General features: G+C 37.0%; 3 protein-coding genes across 3 annotated transcripts in view; all 3 read left to right on the forward strand.

Annotated features, from left to right (window-relative positions):
- Window positions 1–2,744, forward strand: part of galene (potassium two pore domain channel subfamily K member galene) — a 17,481-nt gene extending 14,737 nt beyond the window's left edge. Inside the window, exons 11-15 of the mRNA XM_013317704.1 lie at window positions 5–176; window positions 966–1,032; window positions 1,267–1,328; window positions 1,838–2,002; window positions 2,338–2,744. Coding sequence (XP_013173158.1) covers window positions 5–176; window positions 966–1,032; window positions 1,267–1,328; window positions 1,838–2,002; window positions 2,338–2,526 — 655 coding nt within the window. The 3' untranslated portion in view covers window positions 2,527–2,744. The remainder of the gene's footprint in view (window positions 1–4; window positions 177–965; window positions 1,033–1,266; window positions 1,329–1,837; window positions 2,003–2,337) is intronic.
- A 1,249-nt stretch (window positions 2,745–3,993) lies between these two features.
- On the forward strand, window positions 3,994–7,907 carry LOC106122284 (organic cation transporter protein-like). Its single transcript, XM_013318216.1, has 6 exons — window positions 3,994–4,293; window positions 5,670–5,898; window positions 6,108–6,363; window positions 6,477–7,100; window positions 7,336–7,517; window positions 7,713–7,907. The coding sequence occupies exons 1-6, from the start codon at window positions 4,106–4,108 to the stop codon at window positions 7,875–7,877; spliced, it is 1,644 nt and encodes a 547-aa protein (XP_013173670.1). The 5' UTR covers window positions 3,994–4,105; the 3' UTR covers window positions 7,878–7,907.
- A 1,066-nt stretch (window positions 7,908–8,973) lies between these two features.
- Window positions 8,974–13,532, forward strand: LOC106121980 (organic cation transporter protein-like). The gene is made up of 6 exons (XM_013317820.1): window positions 8,974–9,209; window positions 9,385–9,610; window positions 9,895–10,150; window positions 11,667–12,308; window positions 12,818–12,999; window positions 13,231–13,532. Exons 1-6 carry the CDS (start codon window positions 8,995–8,997, stop codon window positions 13,384–13,386), a joined length of 1,677 nt encoding a protein of 558 aa, XP_013173274.1. The 5' UTR covers window positions 8,974–8,994; the 3' UTR covers window positions 13,387–13,532.
- Window positions 13,533–15,322: the final 1,790 nt, after the last annotated feature.

Genomic DNA, 15,322 nt, shown 5'->3' on the forward strand with positions numbered 1-15,322 from the left:
GTAGTGCAGCGTACGACGGCGATAGACGATGGGGAGGGGAACGTTACAGAGAAGACCGGTGGAGGGGGGAAGACCGATGGGAAGATCATCGAACCTTCGATGAAAGACGGCCAGCGCCCCGACGTCTCTGTAGATTGTACACCGTTGATGATAGTGGTAGACCGCGCAATGGATACGTAAGTAAACAACACATTCACTGCTTAAGATATTATATAATAAAGAATAATTAGGCAGAAGCCAACATTTTTAAGGCGTATTTTGATTATGTATTATATATTTAAAAAAATGACCTTTTTCGAATCTGAGTGGTAGGCCTCGCTATTATGATCCCTCCCCGCTCGGATCCGAGTGGTGAGCACTGAATGAGTTAAACAATAATTTTCATCATGATCGGCTGTATCAGTTTTTTGCAAGATAAAAGCCTTTGACTGAGCCTTTTATAGTACGCGGTCCTCCACCCACCATATACAAAGAGTTTCTGCCGTCTGCACTAGGTCATCGTTACCAAGGACATTATGCGCCTAGTCTCCGTAGACACCAATTTTAATGAAATGAAAATTGTAGTTAAGATATAGGCTACATCAACCAGAATGATATTGATAAATAAATTAAAAGAAATCATGCCAACTTTTTCATTTATGACAATGTATTCCATTTCTAAAATTACACTCGGAATTTTGAATAATCAATATTTACAATATGTAATTTAGGTAAAAAGGTTAATAAAAATTGTTTGATAACATTGATTAGGTACAAATATGGTTTGATGAATAACACGTGTAAGATATAAAGTAAGGGCCAGTAAATTAACGGAGAATCAAATGTTTTTTGCAAATTCCTACTGATGTTGTCGAATACCTCGAATAACAGAAAGATCGCATTCATTATACGCTGTCGTGGAGTTGCATTCTAAGCCGCTAATTACCATAAATTGACTTAAATTAAAATTATGTACAATTTGACAGAGTCCGTCGCCAGAGAGAGATGATTGGAGTGACGAGTTACCTCCAGTGCGGCGCAGGCCTCCATCAGGTAAATTATAATAATATCGTAACAATTGGCAACAGACAGGACCGGTATTAGCATTTCCGGCGCCATTTGTTGATCCATCTTACTTTACCCTAACGCCTCTACTCTCTCTCTCTCTCTAAAAGAGATGACATATAGGGCCCAGACACGAGCAGGACACAAGGAATCTGTTATGTTATAAATATTTAACGAACAAACGTTTCTGATTTATTGGAAAATATAATTGAATTTTTTCAGCTTGGGGCTCCCGACAATCCGACCTGTACGCTGGTCCTGTTTCCACAATACCTAGAGAAGAAGTAAGACGTGTGACACACCTATACCTAAATGGAACTTTGTGTTTCCAGCGCCGAAACATCGCTACAAAACATGTTATGTTGCTTCTGCAGAGAAAGGAATAATATGTTTTCAAAGTGTTTCAAAATTGGGAATTCTATGTGCATTAACTTTATTGCTGTATACCTAATGTTTTTTATCTATTTCGTATACAAGAATTCTAGCTTTTTACCTTCAGTGTGAACTTTCTCACAGACACGTGAGTAGTTGCAGTTTGCCACCAAAAATATGCGCAATGTAATCGGAGAACATAACATCTCGTACAATCTCCCAATAATATTTATTTAACGTTGTAGTTTAACGATTCAGTGGCGGACCTAGAGTTGTAAATAGCTTCTATTAGTGTAGATTTAATATATGACTGAGAAAAGCAGTTGTTAACTTTCCTAGTCTACACAACAGACAAAGGTCAACGATAAAGTAAGGTATGTATTATGTAAGTTTTATGTCATAGAACTTTTTCTGTCTCTAGATAAAGCCGGTGCCGATCTGGTTGTGCGTGCTGTTGGTAGCGTCGTACATAGTGGCGGGTACATTCCTTTTCAAGCGCTGGGAGGGCTGGGCATACCTCGACGCCGCCTACTTCTGCTTCATCACCCTCACAACTATAGGTTTCGGGGACTTCGTTCCGGCTCAGGTAAATGTTCCTTAACACCAAGACTGGCTGGAAATAAGTAGAATGTTTTTACAAACTCGACTAATACTCATGGCAGAACTTATAGTTTCTTTTTTTATAAAGCTGCATCAAAGCAAAGACCTCATTTATTTCCTTATAGCCAAAGATGGAGAAATATTATTAAACTACTACCAACCTTTGATAAATGGAAGAGGTATTGTTGCGGCTCCGGGGTTGCGCGTAAAGTGCGTGCAATCCCAGAGGCCGTAACAGGTACCTTAAGAGAAAAGACAATGAATGCGGCTTTATTTGATTGTATTTTGAACATTACAAACTAATATCTATGCTTATTTCAGGGTCGCGAGGGTGAGTCAGCTGATGCAGTGCACTCGATAGCACTCTGCTCTCTGTACCTCCTATTCGGGATAGCTCTCCTAGCGATGTCTTTCAACTTGGTCCAGGAGGAGGTGCGTGCGCACGTCGCCGCCGTCGCCACCCGCCTCGGCATCATCAAACCACGTGACCCTCCTGATCATGACTACTGATTTTATATGGAAAAGCAAGAACGCGGAGCAGTCACCGCTGGAACGAACTGATGGTCTGATAAGTTGTGTGTAGTTGCAGAATTTAATTCGCTACCCACTTTACATCGAAAATCGTATAATTAGCGATATATCAAGTTTGTAAAAACTAATGTGAACGCAATTTTAATGTGTGAAAGTGAGACAAATATAATTTGACATCCAGTTCTTTTAATAGTAAAGAGTAAGTAAGTATGTAGTGTAATAAAATATATAATATTTAGTATGTAATTTAAGCCAAATATATAGGGTGTCCCAAAAGGTTACGTACATAGGAAGGGGGATGATAGGGGTGGTCACAAGGGTTACCAGAAAAAAAAATTACTCCTCTGGGTATTAAAAAAAATAAATGGCATTCTTTAGAAACTTAAAAATTTTACACCTTCGGGGGCAATTTTAATTTTCTTTAAAATCTTTGTCAGTTGTATTGTTTTTTTTATTTCATATTGATAAAGTTTTATTGACGATAACATAGTAGTTTTTTTTTAAATATAGCAATATTTGTAGGTCATCGGTAACAAAATTGCCCCAGAAGGTGTAAAATTTTTAAGTTTTTAAAAAATGCCATTTATTTCTTTTAATACTCAGAGGGGAATTTTTATTTTATTTTTCTGGTGAACCTTGTGACCACCCCTATCATCCCCCTTCCTATGTACGTAACCATTTGGGACACCCTGTATAGAGTTATTACTATCAACTGTATTATTGTTGCTATAATACTTTAACCTACACAGTACATGTTATGACAGATCAAAAAACAATATGCTATCATTTTTATGAAATGAAGATATACAAAACAGAAATGTCTTTTTTGTTTTACTTTTTATTTATAATCTTTTTTAAAGGCCGGCAACGCATCTGCGGTTCCTCTGGTATTGCTGATGTCCATGGGCGTCGTTGAACACTTCGGTGTTCCCGCTGCTCGTTTGCCCTCTTCTGTTATAAAAAAAAAAAAATCTAAAGACAGTGATAACTTTAATTATTTAATTTGATAACAATGTAAATTATTAAGGAATCTTGAAATAAATGCATTAATTTTCATTGAAATAATAACATTTAACGACTAATTTTTACATTGGTTTTGTAAGAATATAAAAATTGTTTTTAATCTCAGTATTTTATTACCCATTTCACATTGTCGTGAATTAAATTATATAAATATTTCTTGTAAAAATATGTGATTAATTGTCAGAGAAAATTATGTAAATCTAAAATTTATTACGAAGTAAATATTCATTAATATTAAAATAAGTAATTAATTGTCATATAATAAATAAGAAATTATCTTGTAAGACGACGTAACATCTACTTGTGATAAGATATTACTGTTGGTGGAATTCACAAACTTTAGCGTATCGATGATTAGGATAAATACATGTTTTATATTATCAAAATTCGCGTATTATTAATGAGCATAATAAATTCACTTATCATTTAGTAACTTATCATAATGTGATCGAATTATATAGTTTCGAGCATTTTTCATGTGGCCGCGTTGCCACTAAACGTTTTTAACCGACTTCAAAAAGGAGGTTATTATAAAATGTCAAATGTAAAGGTGGAATCAGGAGATGAGACAAAGGGGGTAGACTTGGATAGGATTCTAGTGGAGGAGGTGGGACAGTTCGGGAGATATCAGATCGTGACCCTCCTTTTAGCTGCACTTCCTGTTATTTTCTCAGCGTTCGCGTCTGGAGAATATATTTTTACGACTGCGAGGATTTCTACAAGGTAAATTTTTATGTATTTAATTATTTTATTTTGTAAATATTAATATTCGTATTGGATAATATTTCTGTAATGATACATAAAATCGTCATCTCTCTGTCCTCTTCTTCATCTATGTGAAGTCGTTAAAACTGGTTGCCATCTCTCAATATAACATTCGACATTTCAGGGATAAAAATTGTTTTACGGATTTTTATGTAGAAAAATCCCTGGACAGAAATAGAATAAAATGTCTTTAGTAAAATATAATAGCATAATTATTTATGAAATCATTTAATTATTTTAAAATATACGTGAGGCTTATGAGTGACACGATTAAGTAGGTTAAGGAAGTTTCAAGGTCACTCTTATGACTATGGACTTGATGAAAGTAGACAACGATTCCTGCCGCCGAGATCCGTCATCGGACGACACGACAGACCGCAAGGTTTCATCCGCACCATCTCGATGACTGGCAATCCACAACCGTGCGGTTTGCCTTCCTGCCTCGCACTGCACCGTTGTGGAATGGTCTGTCCTCGACGGTATTTCCAAACCGCTACGACTTAGGGTTCTTCAAGAAGCAGCGTATCACCATCACAAAGGCCGGCAAAGCATCTGCGGTTCCTCTGGTATTGCTGATGTCCATGGGCGTCGTTGAACACCTCGGTGTTCCCGCTGCTCGTTTGCCCCCTTCTGTTATAAAGAAAAAAAATAACAAAAGTATGGTTTGTTTATTAGTCTACATTGTACATTTATAAGCTTTGATTGCAATATGTTCCTATGAGTTAGAAAAAAAATAGTAGACTTATCAAAGAAGCCTTAAGAATGAAGGACATACGTAAAGAAAACGCTTTATCTAATGTTATCACACGTGATATTGTACTTTTATTAATACTTTTTTACCCTTCAAATATTTAATACCAATAGTTAATCCTTTAGATAACTTATCACTTGATAAAGATGTAAATATTTTATTATTTAATTTGACCTTGCATACCGTTTCCTTGCATTCCTTTGTAAAACCAAATTAAGATTTATGAATGTTTTAAAAAATGTCCTAAAGTGCATGATATGCCTGGAAGTTGGTTGGAGTTGGAAGAGAGGATGGAGTAAAAGAAATGGGGTTACTTTTAATTATAGCATAAGCATAAAACAGCAACCATCAATTCGCTAAAATAGCGAAGTGACAGCCCTCACATAGACATCCCTAATTGTATATGCCTTACTTACCAAAAAAGCCTGAAGAGTGGATGTATAGGAAGAGGATATTTATACATCCTCTGCCAAATCTACTTCCCCTTCCCATCGTTTATTTTTAAGAAAAGGTTGGAAAGGGGAAGTGCACTAAAATTTATCGTCACCATACCTTGTAAAAACACGATATTTTTGCGATCCAGATGCTTAATCCCACAATGCGACGGTCCCAACCCTGTGTACGCCCCCGATTGGGTCCTCAACGCTATACCGGGCACCAGCACGTCCAGCTTCGACAACTGCGCGCGCTTCTCCAACAGCAGCCAAACCGCAGACGCATCCGGCGTCTGTCCTGCTGCATGGTTTGATAACTCTCGCACTGAAGAGTGCCAGGCATATGTCTACCAGAATACGGACAGTGTGGTTTATGATGTAAGTTGAGTCAAATGAGAACAGTATAACATCCTAGTTGAATTAAATAGCAAAATTTTCTAATGTAAAATTGCATAATCTGCTGCTGTAAAATAAGTGGCAAACTCATCATAGAATAAATATACATATAATACGTACAAGCGTTCTGATTACTCTGCTTTTTACAAGAGATATTGCTATGCTCAGCAATCATCCTTATTGTATTGCAGTTCGACCTCGCGTGCGACGAATGGAAGCGTTCTCAAATCGGTTCCATCCGTACCATTGGTACATTGCTGGTGCTTCCAATTACGGGCTACATCTCCGACCGCTGGGGGCGCCGTGTCGCGCTCACCATCAACGCCTTCAATACCGGCTGGATCGGACTTGTCCGTTCCTTCGTTAACTCCTACGAGTGGTTCCTTGCCCTTGAAGTTATTGAATCCTCTGTTGGTGCGGGCGCTTATTCCTCTTGTTATATTTTAGGTAAGTCTACACCCAACAAACTCTTTGTATCGTTTTCTGTTTCATAAATAGAGATTATTCTTTGCAAGCACGTTAGTTCATAATTAAGTAAGTTCCTTTTGCTTTTTTCACAGTAACGGAGCTCGTAGGACCTAAATACAGAGTGGTAGCAGGTGCTACAATGTCGACGATGTTTGCTCTCGGTCAAGTAATACTCGGATTCATTGCTTGGGGAGTACATCCCTGGAGAACTCTCACGCAGGTGCTGTACGCGCCGCAACTTCTCGTCGTGTCCTATTTCTGGATCCTCTCAGAATCCGTCCGTTGGCTCATGTCGAAAGGAAGATACGACGAATCCGAGGCGATCCTCAAGAAAGTGGCCAAAAGAAACAAGAGAGAAATTTCAGAGAAATCATTGGAAAGTCTAAGAGCCTCAGCCGAGGCGGAGAAATTAATCGAAAAACCTAAGGAGCCTTGGTTGCCGATATTAGTTTTAAAGTCGCGTGTTATATTATCAAGATGTATTGTGTCTCCAGTGTGGTGGGTGACCAACACTTTCGTGTACTACGGCATGTCTATAAACGCGGTCAACCTGTCTGGCAACCGGTACCTCAATTACGTAGCTGTAACTGCGGTAGAGATCCCCGGCTATTGGGCGGCTATTCTTCTGCTTGACCGGATAGGAAGGAAGCCGGTACTCATTACAGGATATTGGCTGTGCGCTGCTTGCCAGTTCGGATTCGCCTTCATACCGGGTGGTATGTATACACAGTCTTTCTGCGACACCTTAATATTTTTCAGAGGACATGCCTAACTAACCTACTTCATTACTTCCACAAACTTCTAAATGAATTCACTTATAAACTAAAACTTTTCATTCGATCCGATCTACTTTTATATCGTGGTATTTAAGATAACTATAAATACGTATAATATGTAAAAAAATTGTATGGAGGCTAATTATTTTTGACAGGCGTTCATAATAAATTACAGATAACGAAGGTTTATCGATGGCGCTGTACCTAATCGGCAAGTTCAGTATCGCGATGGTGATGACTTCAGTGTACGTGTACACGATGGAGATCTACCCCACAAAGTACCGGCACAGCCTGCTCGCCTTCTCCTCCATGGTGGGTCGCCTCGGATCCATCACGGCGCCACTTACCCCAGCTCTGGTTAGTTCGATTAGTACATAGTTCAATAATAACTGCGATGAAGACACCAAAGGTAACTTAACATGGCTACGTGGCTAAAAGTGGTAGTGGGCATTTCATAAGATTCTAATAATGATGAAATTACTTTACTGATGATCCCTTGACATACAATTTACACTCCGTTCATAAAGTTACAGCAAAGATGTATTTTCACAGGCATTGGAGGTGTGGGAGAGTTTGCCTTCCGTGCTGTTTGGTACATTCGCACTGATCTCCGGGTGTCTGATCTTTACGACGCCGGAAACGCTAGGCACAAAGATGCCCGACACTATGGAGGAAGCTGAGCAGCTCAGCAAGAAGAAAGCCAAAACAGATCTTTAGATGATATAAATAAACTTAGATTTTAATTTATTTCGTATTTTATTATACCTAAATATTTCTACACCACAGAGCTATACGAAGTTTTCGTATGGTGTATATCACCGCTTGGGAGGAAAATAACTCCCAGTCACGCCTGTTCTTTCTCGTCTTTTTATTCTATTAGAAAAAGCAATACTTTCAACTCAGGATCTCGGTCGAGAGCTTTTTAAAGGACACTGATAGTAGATATAGATGATTGCCGTTGATGGGACTTGACGCGAGGACACGTTTTGTCTATACCTTTATAAGTTACAACACCAATTTGACTTACTGTAAGTAAATAAAAATGCCAACTTTATGTAACGTTAAGTAAAACGCAACCTTTTGACTGGAGATATATGTTGATAAAATATATATAAATCATAAACCTTGATATGGCCTAGTCCAACATGTCTACTATCAAATTTCCGTCTGTTAAAAATTTTACAACCCTAGACTAGACGGATTACATAATGACCTAGGTAAATTGTACTGATAAGTATCATTCACGGACATTATAAAAATTCATGATCGATTAAAAATACTTATTTTTACTATTTATTTTTCTTTTTAATATAGAAAAATATGGATTGAAGTTATAAAGGAACTGTTTTTTATTATTTTATTCGCATAGTATAAAATACGTACGTCTTTTACGATTCGATGACGAATTAGGCCTATGTGTTCTGCCAGACTATGTTTTAAATGTGTGCCAAATTTTCAGTTGGACCCATGCAGCTGTTCTGGAGATAACTATTAAAACATCCATCCATACCTCCAAATATTTGCATTTAGATAGTAGCATAGTATAAAACTGACAAGAATCGGAACTGGCTGAAGATCTAAATGCAGAAGATGTCTCTAGTCAATAGATAAATGTCAATAGATATATGCCTTTAATCAAATCATTCGTATTTGGTATAGTTTTCCTAATTTCTATGATAGATTTTGAATTTGTTTACTTCATGAAATGGACAATATGTTTGTCATCGAGCATATCAATGAACATATTTGTTATCATTTTGATTTATGATGCTATAATAGATCAGAATGCATTACACATTCAGTACTAATCGAATGCTCTATCTAGTAGGCCGAAATGACGGTGAAGCAGAAACTTAGCCCCAGATCCAGCAGGCTGGAAGATGGGAAGACCCTGGTGCACAGAATAGACCTGGATACCATCCTGGTGGAGGAGATAGGTCAGTTCGGTTGGTACCAGTTCAGGACACTGCTGCTCGCTGTTTTAATGGTAATCTTCGCGGCGTGGGCGGCCAGTGAATATGTTTTCACCACAGCAAGGATAAGTACAAGGTATATAAAGTTTCTATCAAATTAAAATTGCACCTGGTAATATTATAACGCATACTTTATCTACACAATTTCAAATTAAAGTTTTTGCGTTTGAATATTTTGATGGCAGACGCCCATTATCCACAATATGAAAAAGCTAAAATTGCAACACAGAGCTGATTATATTAAATTTTAGATGCTTGATACCGGAGTGCGAAGGAGATGATAATGAGTTCTCTCCGCCGTGGATCCTGAACGCAGTACCGGGGGCCAGCAGCGGCTCCTTCGACAATTGCCAGCGCTTCGCCAACGTGTCCTCCCTCGCGCGCCCTGACACCTGCCCCGCGAGTCTCTTCGATAGGCAGAGGCTGGTGGCCTGCGAGGACTTTGTCTATCAGAACACGGATACTATTGTGTATGATGTAAGTAGACTTTTATTTATCAGTCATAAAAATTTTGTATTTTTTTACACTTTTTGAGGAAATAGTTATGCAATTTGCGCATTGAAAAATTACTTTTTACCTTAAACGATAATATTATAATATTTTCCATCATCATTGTTTGCAGAGATAAAGTAATGAAAATAAAATAAGTAAAATTATTCTTAATTCTTTTTTATAATGATTGACTCAGCGTTTGACCACAATGCAGCCTCATGAGTGCAGATGTCTGTACTTTTTGAGTAGACTCTGATGCCTGTTTCCAGTACGGTTTAGCGTGTGACGAATGGAGACGATCTCTGATCGGATCTGTACGTACGTTTGGTACACTCCTGGCACTGCCCATCACCGGCTATGTATCAGACCGATGGGGCCGGCGTGCGGCGCTTACCATCAACGCCGTCAACACCGCCTGGCTCGGCACCGTCCGATACTTCGCCGGTACTTACATCGGCTTCCTCGTCTCTGAAGTAGCTGAAGCTACCTTCGGATCTGGTGGATTCTCTTGCGCTTATATCTTACGTAAGTATATTTTGAAAAACGCATCTAACTGCAGCTTGAATATAAGCCAATTTCCATTATCTTCGTAAATTTATAGCCGTTTTTTTACGAAGTTCCAGCCAATGCAAACTGTATCTTTAACACCAATGATCATAATGAACAAAACCAACATTTCTAGCTTACTAGCAGTTTTGGGATTATAAACAACATACATAATATCAGCCTCCTGGCATTTTGTCCTTAAAAATATCTTAAAATGAAGCGAAATTACTCTAATGGTGTCCATTTTTAACATCCCGTTACTCACAACTTAATGGACCAAATAAAGAACACCTCAAGGTTTTTAATACTAATAAACTGTTATCTTTACAACATATAAATATACAATTGTATGTTCAATACTTTGCCGATCAATACAGCGCAACGTAACGATTGAATTTTTGTTTTTTCGTCTTCTTGTCTTCATCACTACGGAGAGTCTGTTTAACTGCAAGCAATTCTACTGTTTGATATTAGTCTTATCTTATTATATCTTTATGGGTTCTTTCTTTCCATTGCCTTTCACCCCAAAGCAGAGATCTGTGTTTAATACCTAGTTAGTGTTAACTAGACCAATTATATCATAATTAAACTCTGTACTGACTAGTTCAGGACAACTCGGGGTTGTTGTAGTGTTTTTTCTTTTGAAATCTTATCAATATTATAAATGCTAATATTTAGATGGATGGGTGTTTGAAGGTATCTTTAGAACTGCTGAACGTATCTCGGTGAAATTGGCCATAAATATAGAACATAGTCTTGAACATATGCTACTTATAAAGTTTTTTTTTAATTCCGTGCTGATGGTGTCGCGAGTGACAGCCAGTAATTATAAAACAACTAATTATTTGTGTACAAGGCTTTTGACACAGCCTTCATTCCTATCAAATAATTTTATTTCCTATCCATAAATAATCCATAGATAGCATTTTATTCCTACCGGTAAAAATAAATTCCTATCATGAATCACGATATGAAGTAAGATTATGTTGTTTATTTGTTCATGGATTATAAAATGTTAATGAATGATTGAAACTTGTCAAAATATATAATCGCGATACATTTCAAACTGATTCACAGACAAAATGTAATACTTTAATTAATTGTCTAATAAATTTTACTATGATAAAAATTATTACTTTGATAGTACTTACGAATTAGTGGAATAATTTTAATATGGTATGGTATTTCAAGTACCAATATTTTCCATAATTTTATGGGACAAATATATACGTACGAAGGATAGTAACCTAGCTATTTCGGTAGAGACCAAATATTATGTATGTTATGCTAGGCTCATAGCACTAATCACTCTAACCGTAAGTTTCTGAGACCAAAATCTTTGAATAAGATATAATATAGTCATCAGAGTCATTCTCTTCGACAAAACAGAGTTAAACGGGGATTTTGATCTCAGTAACCCACGGTCAGTTAGACAAGTTAAACTACGTTCGTATCTTCTCTATGATATCGACAAAGTAATATTTTCTTTTAACAGTGATGGAGCTGGTGGGACCTAAATACCGAGTCGCTGCTGGCGCCACAATGAATACTTTCTTCTCTATCGGTCAAATAACCATGGGCCTGATAGCCTGGGCAGTTCCTAACTGGAAGAAATTTACCCTAGCTCTTTATATCCCACAATTCGTCACCATCTCTTACTTTTGGATCATGTCTGAATCTATTCGCTGGTACATGAGTAAAGGGAGATATGATGACGCAGAAACGGTACTAAGAAATGTTGCTCGAGTTAATAAAAAAGAGTTATCAGAAAAATCGATACATGCGTTAAAACAATCTGCTGAAGAAGAGAAGGTACGTCAAGCGGCAGAACAGGCAGAGAGACGGAAAGAACCTTGGCTGATAGTCTTGGTATTTCGCCATAAGAGAATCTTACTTCGTTGCTTAGTTTCGCCTATTTGGTGGATAACCAACACGTTTATATACTACGGGATGTCCATAAACTCAGTGAACATGTCTGGCAATCGATATGTGAACTACATCGCAGTATCCGCGGCAGAGATTCCCGGATACTGGACCGCGGTGCTGTTAATGGGTAAGATTGGAAGGAAACCGGTTCTGACTGGCGCATTTTGGGTCTGCGCCGCCTGTCAGATTGGATACATCTTCATGCCTGAAGGTAAGGATAGATAAAAAATAACACCTCGAATGCATATGTTAATCGTATTTAGGCCGAATATTTTCGGTTATCGTAATTGTTACAGAAATTATATGCAATTTAAAAGCGGTTAAGCGAAATTAGGATTATCCATTTATCAATATTGTAGATATAGTATGATTATAATGATGGAATGAGTTACTTTCACGATAAAACTGTGTCTTAATTGATAGCTTACAATGTACATGACTGTCGAGTTATTACTCATATTATAATATTAATATCTTTTTTACTTTAAACTTATCTTAAGTACTTTGTAAAGATCAATGATAGTTGAATAATTTAGTATGAGGCGGTGTATTGAGCCTATCCAAAGCGAATTATCTCTTCAGATGTATATGCTTGAATAAACAACGAAAAGAAATAAAAGTCATCCATCTTCTTGTCAATCAAATGGCTTATCATCATTTAATTTCATTATCACCGTTTAACGCATGGTACCAAGTGTACCTTTCCTTAATTTGTTTTAGATTTCTACGCGATTTCTCTCACTCTGTACCTGATTGGGAAGTACAGCATCGCGATGGTGATGACGTCAGTATACGTATACACCGCTGAGCTGTACCCCACGCGCTACCGTCACAGCCTCTTCGCCTTCTCCTCCATGATGGGCAGAATCGGATCCATTATAGCGCCACTTACACCTGCTTTCGTAAGTCGTTCAATTTCGCCAACTGACGGAAATGTAGTGTAACAATAAAACATACGGTCATCCCTCTCCTTCTAACTTGAAGAACAGAGACAACGCTATATTTTAGTATAATTATTTCGACCGTGGAAGTTTACCATAGAACGTACGGTCATTATCGTCTTCTTTAGACTTGGCATTTGGACTGATTTATCTTTCAATTCATTACACGAATACACTAATCTTCCTTTCTAGGGTGCGGCGGTATGGGAAGACTTACCATTTGCGATGTTCGCTGGATTCGCGCTGTTGTCAGGAGCCCTGGTCCTTATCACACCGGAAACCCTGGGCACCAAGTTGCCCGATACCATGGAGGAGGCGGAACAGATCGGCAAGAAACAATCAACGTGACGAAACAGCTATCATAGTGTTGAATTGTGATAACTTAAGATAATTAGGGATAAGCTTTCACTTACAATGGACTGTTGTGATCCATCGTGGAGCGGTTTGACTGATGGAATTTAATTCTGTTGCTAAAACATTTTTTATACCAGTAAATAAATAATTATTTATTATCTAATACCTAATGTGTTTATACTATATATATCCTATAGTTTAAGTGTGAACAATAACTATTCAAAGCCTAACTTTAATGTAAATCGTATAACGATGTATCTGAATTTTTTTTATTATAAAAGTGCCTGAAACAGAAACAATAGCAAAGTTGAAGACTGTATCTTTCACTAATGCTTACACAGTTATCAATTTCTTTATATCTTGGATTAAAAGAAATAAGTACAACTTACGTCATATATCCTAGGTAATCTTACGTTACTAATTTGCTTTTGAAATACAGGTGTAGAGGTTCTTACAAAAATTATATAAATGAGCGTCACAATAATGCATTTATTTTCTATTTAATTATTTTGATTTAAGTTGGTACTTAAGTCAAAATAATTAAGCTATATAGCCGTGCATATAACAGGAACAATGGTACGTCTACAGCTCTTCTGATTTTGTTACTGTAATAGATAATGTTTTTCCATAAGGATATCGATATAACCTAATAAAAATATTAAAAAATTATCACAGTGATTGTGTGGAACATATGTTCTAGTCTGTTTTTTCGTACATTTGTACCTTTTTCTTCATATATCTATTCCCGTATAGTTTATTGTAATGAGTAATAACTTGATAAAATTAATTAGTAATATTCTGGTGAACTTTTGAACTATAAGTAAATAAATATGATTGTAGAAAGTATATTTGTTTACAGTATAGACAAAGTGGTAATCGTAAGAAATGTGATACGTCGCCTGTATAATTTATAGAGGCTACATTGTTTCTCGCGGAGGAGCTGCGCCGGACATTATACGGTTATTTTCATAACAATACAGCGTACGGCGACCAGCGAATGTACCTGCGTCTCTACATACTCACGTAATGTCACCATCAATCTTGATATATACAGGATAGTGCACTTTTTGTGTGAACTTTTGTTTTATGAGAAGAATCAACCAATTTAGTCACATGATAGAAATGCTTCACTTGACAATGAGAATTATACTTGTCTCCTTTTTTCGCTGTTTATATAATTTAAAAATATTTTCACGTAATTAATACACACACATCATCATATCACACACACATCATTACATGCACACACAGAGTGTAGGGATCAACATTTTAGAACTATGACGAGAGCCGTCAAAATGTGTCAATCTGGTACCAGGCAAACTACTGTAGCTACCCTCTTGGCATTCCCAGATCGTCAAAAGCTGCACCTGAATGCTCATATAAGCGAAGTTGATTGCTTAAAACGTAATCATCAATTTACGAAGGTGTTTTGGTTGTTTGTTTCGACTTATTTCAGATCAACGAACTAGAGTCGTATCACGCACTCGAGGCGATGCCGTACGCCCACAGCAACTTTTCATTTAGAAAAAGCGTATGCGGCCGTTCAGCAAAGTGATTTTTAAATACTGATTTTAAGACGTTAAATGAGTGTGATTGTGAAATTCCTGTCATTTGTACAAGCACCAGGCCATTAACTTTTTTATGTTTATGATAAAAAATTATAAACCTTCATTTTTAATTTTTTTTGACATTTAATTGACGACTTTAACTCAATAATCTATAAGGAAAATCAACTTAGATTTTCCGCACTTTACGGAATTTAAATTTTTTATAAATTTTTAAAAAATATAGGAAATAATTGCTAACCTAAACATAGGAAACCATTCTGCAATATCAGATTTGGGACCTATTGATTGCATACATTTTTCTATTAAAAATTTTGCGTTAAGTTTGATTAGTGAGGAGTTTTGCCTCAAAGCCATCTTTAGTA

The sequence above is a fragment of the Papilio xuthus genome, unplaced genomic scaffold, assembly GCF_000836235.2.
Source record: "Papilio xuthus unplaced genomic scaffold, Pxut_1.1 DF826933.1, whole genome shotgun sequence".
Classification (NCBI taxonomy): Eukaryota; Metazoa; Arthropoda; class Insecta; order Lepidoptera; family Papilionidae; genus Papilio; species Papilio xuthus.

Excerpts from the sequence above, each read along its gene's own strand:
- LOC106122284 (XM_013318216.1), top strand. The coding sequence starts at position 4,106 with ATGTCAAATGTAAAGGTGGAATCAGGAGATGAGACAAAGGGGGTAGAC. Across the intron at positions 4,294-5,669 it reads ACTGCGAGGATTTCTACAAG|ATGCTTAATCCCACAATGCG; the intron begins GTAAATTTTTAT and ends TTTGCGATCCAG. Across the intron at positions 5,899-6,107 it reads CGGACAGTGTGGTTTATGAT|TTCGACCTCGCGTGCGACGA; the intron begins GTAAGTTGAGTC and ends ATTGTATTGCAG.
- LOC106121980 (XM_013317820.1), top strand. The coding sequence starts at position 8,995 with ATGACGGTGAAGCAGAAACTTAGCCCCAGATCCAGCAGGCTGGAAGAT. Across the intron at positions 9,210-9,384 it reads ACAGCAAGGATAAGTACAAG|ATGCTTGATACCGGAGTGCG; the intron begins GTATATAAAGTT and ends ATTAAATTTTAG. Across the intron at positions 12,309-12,817 it reads ATACATCTTCATGCCTGAAG|ATTTCTACGCGATTTCTCTC; the intron begins GTAAGGATAGAT and ends AATTTGTTTTAG.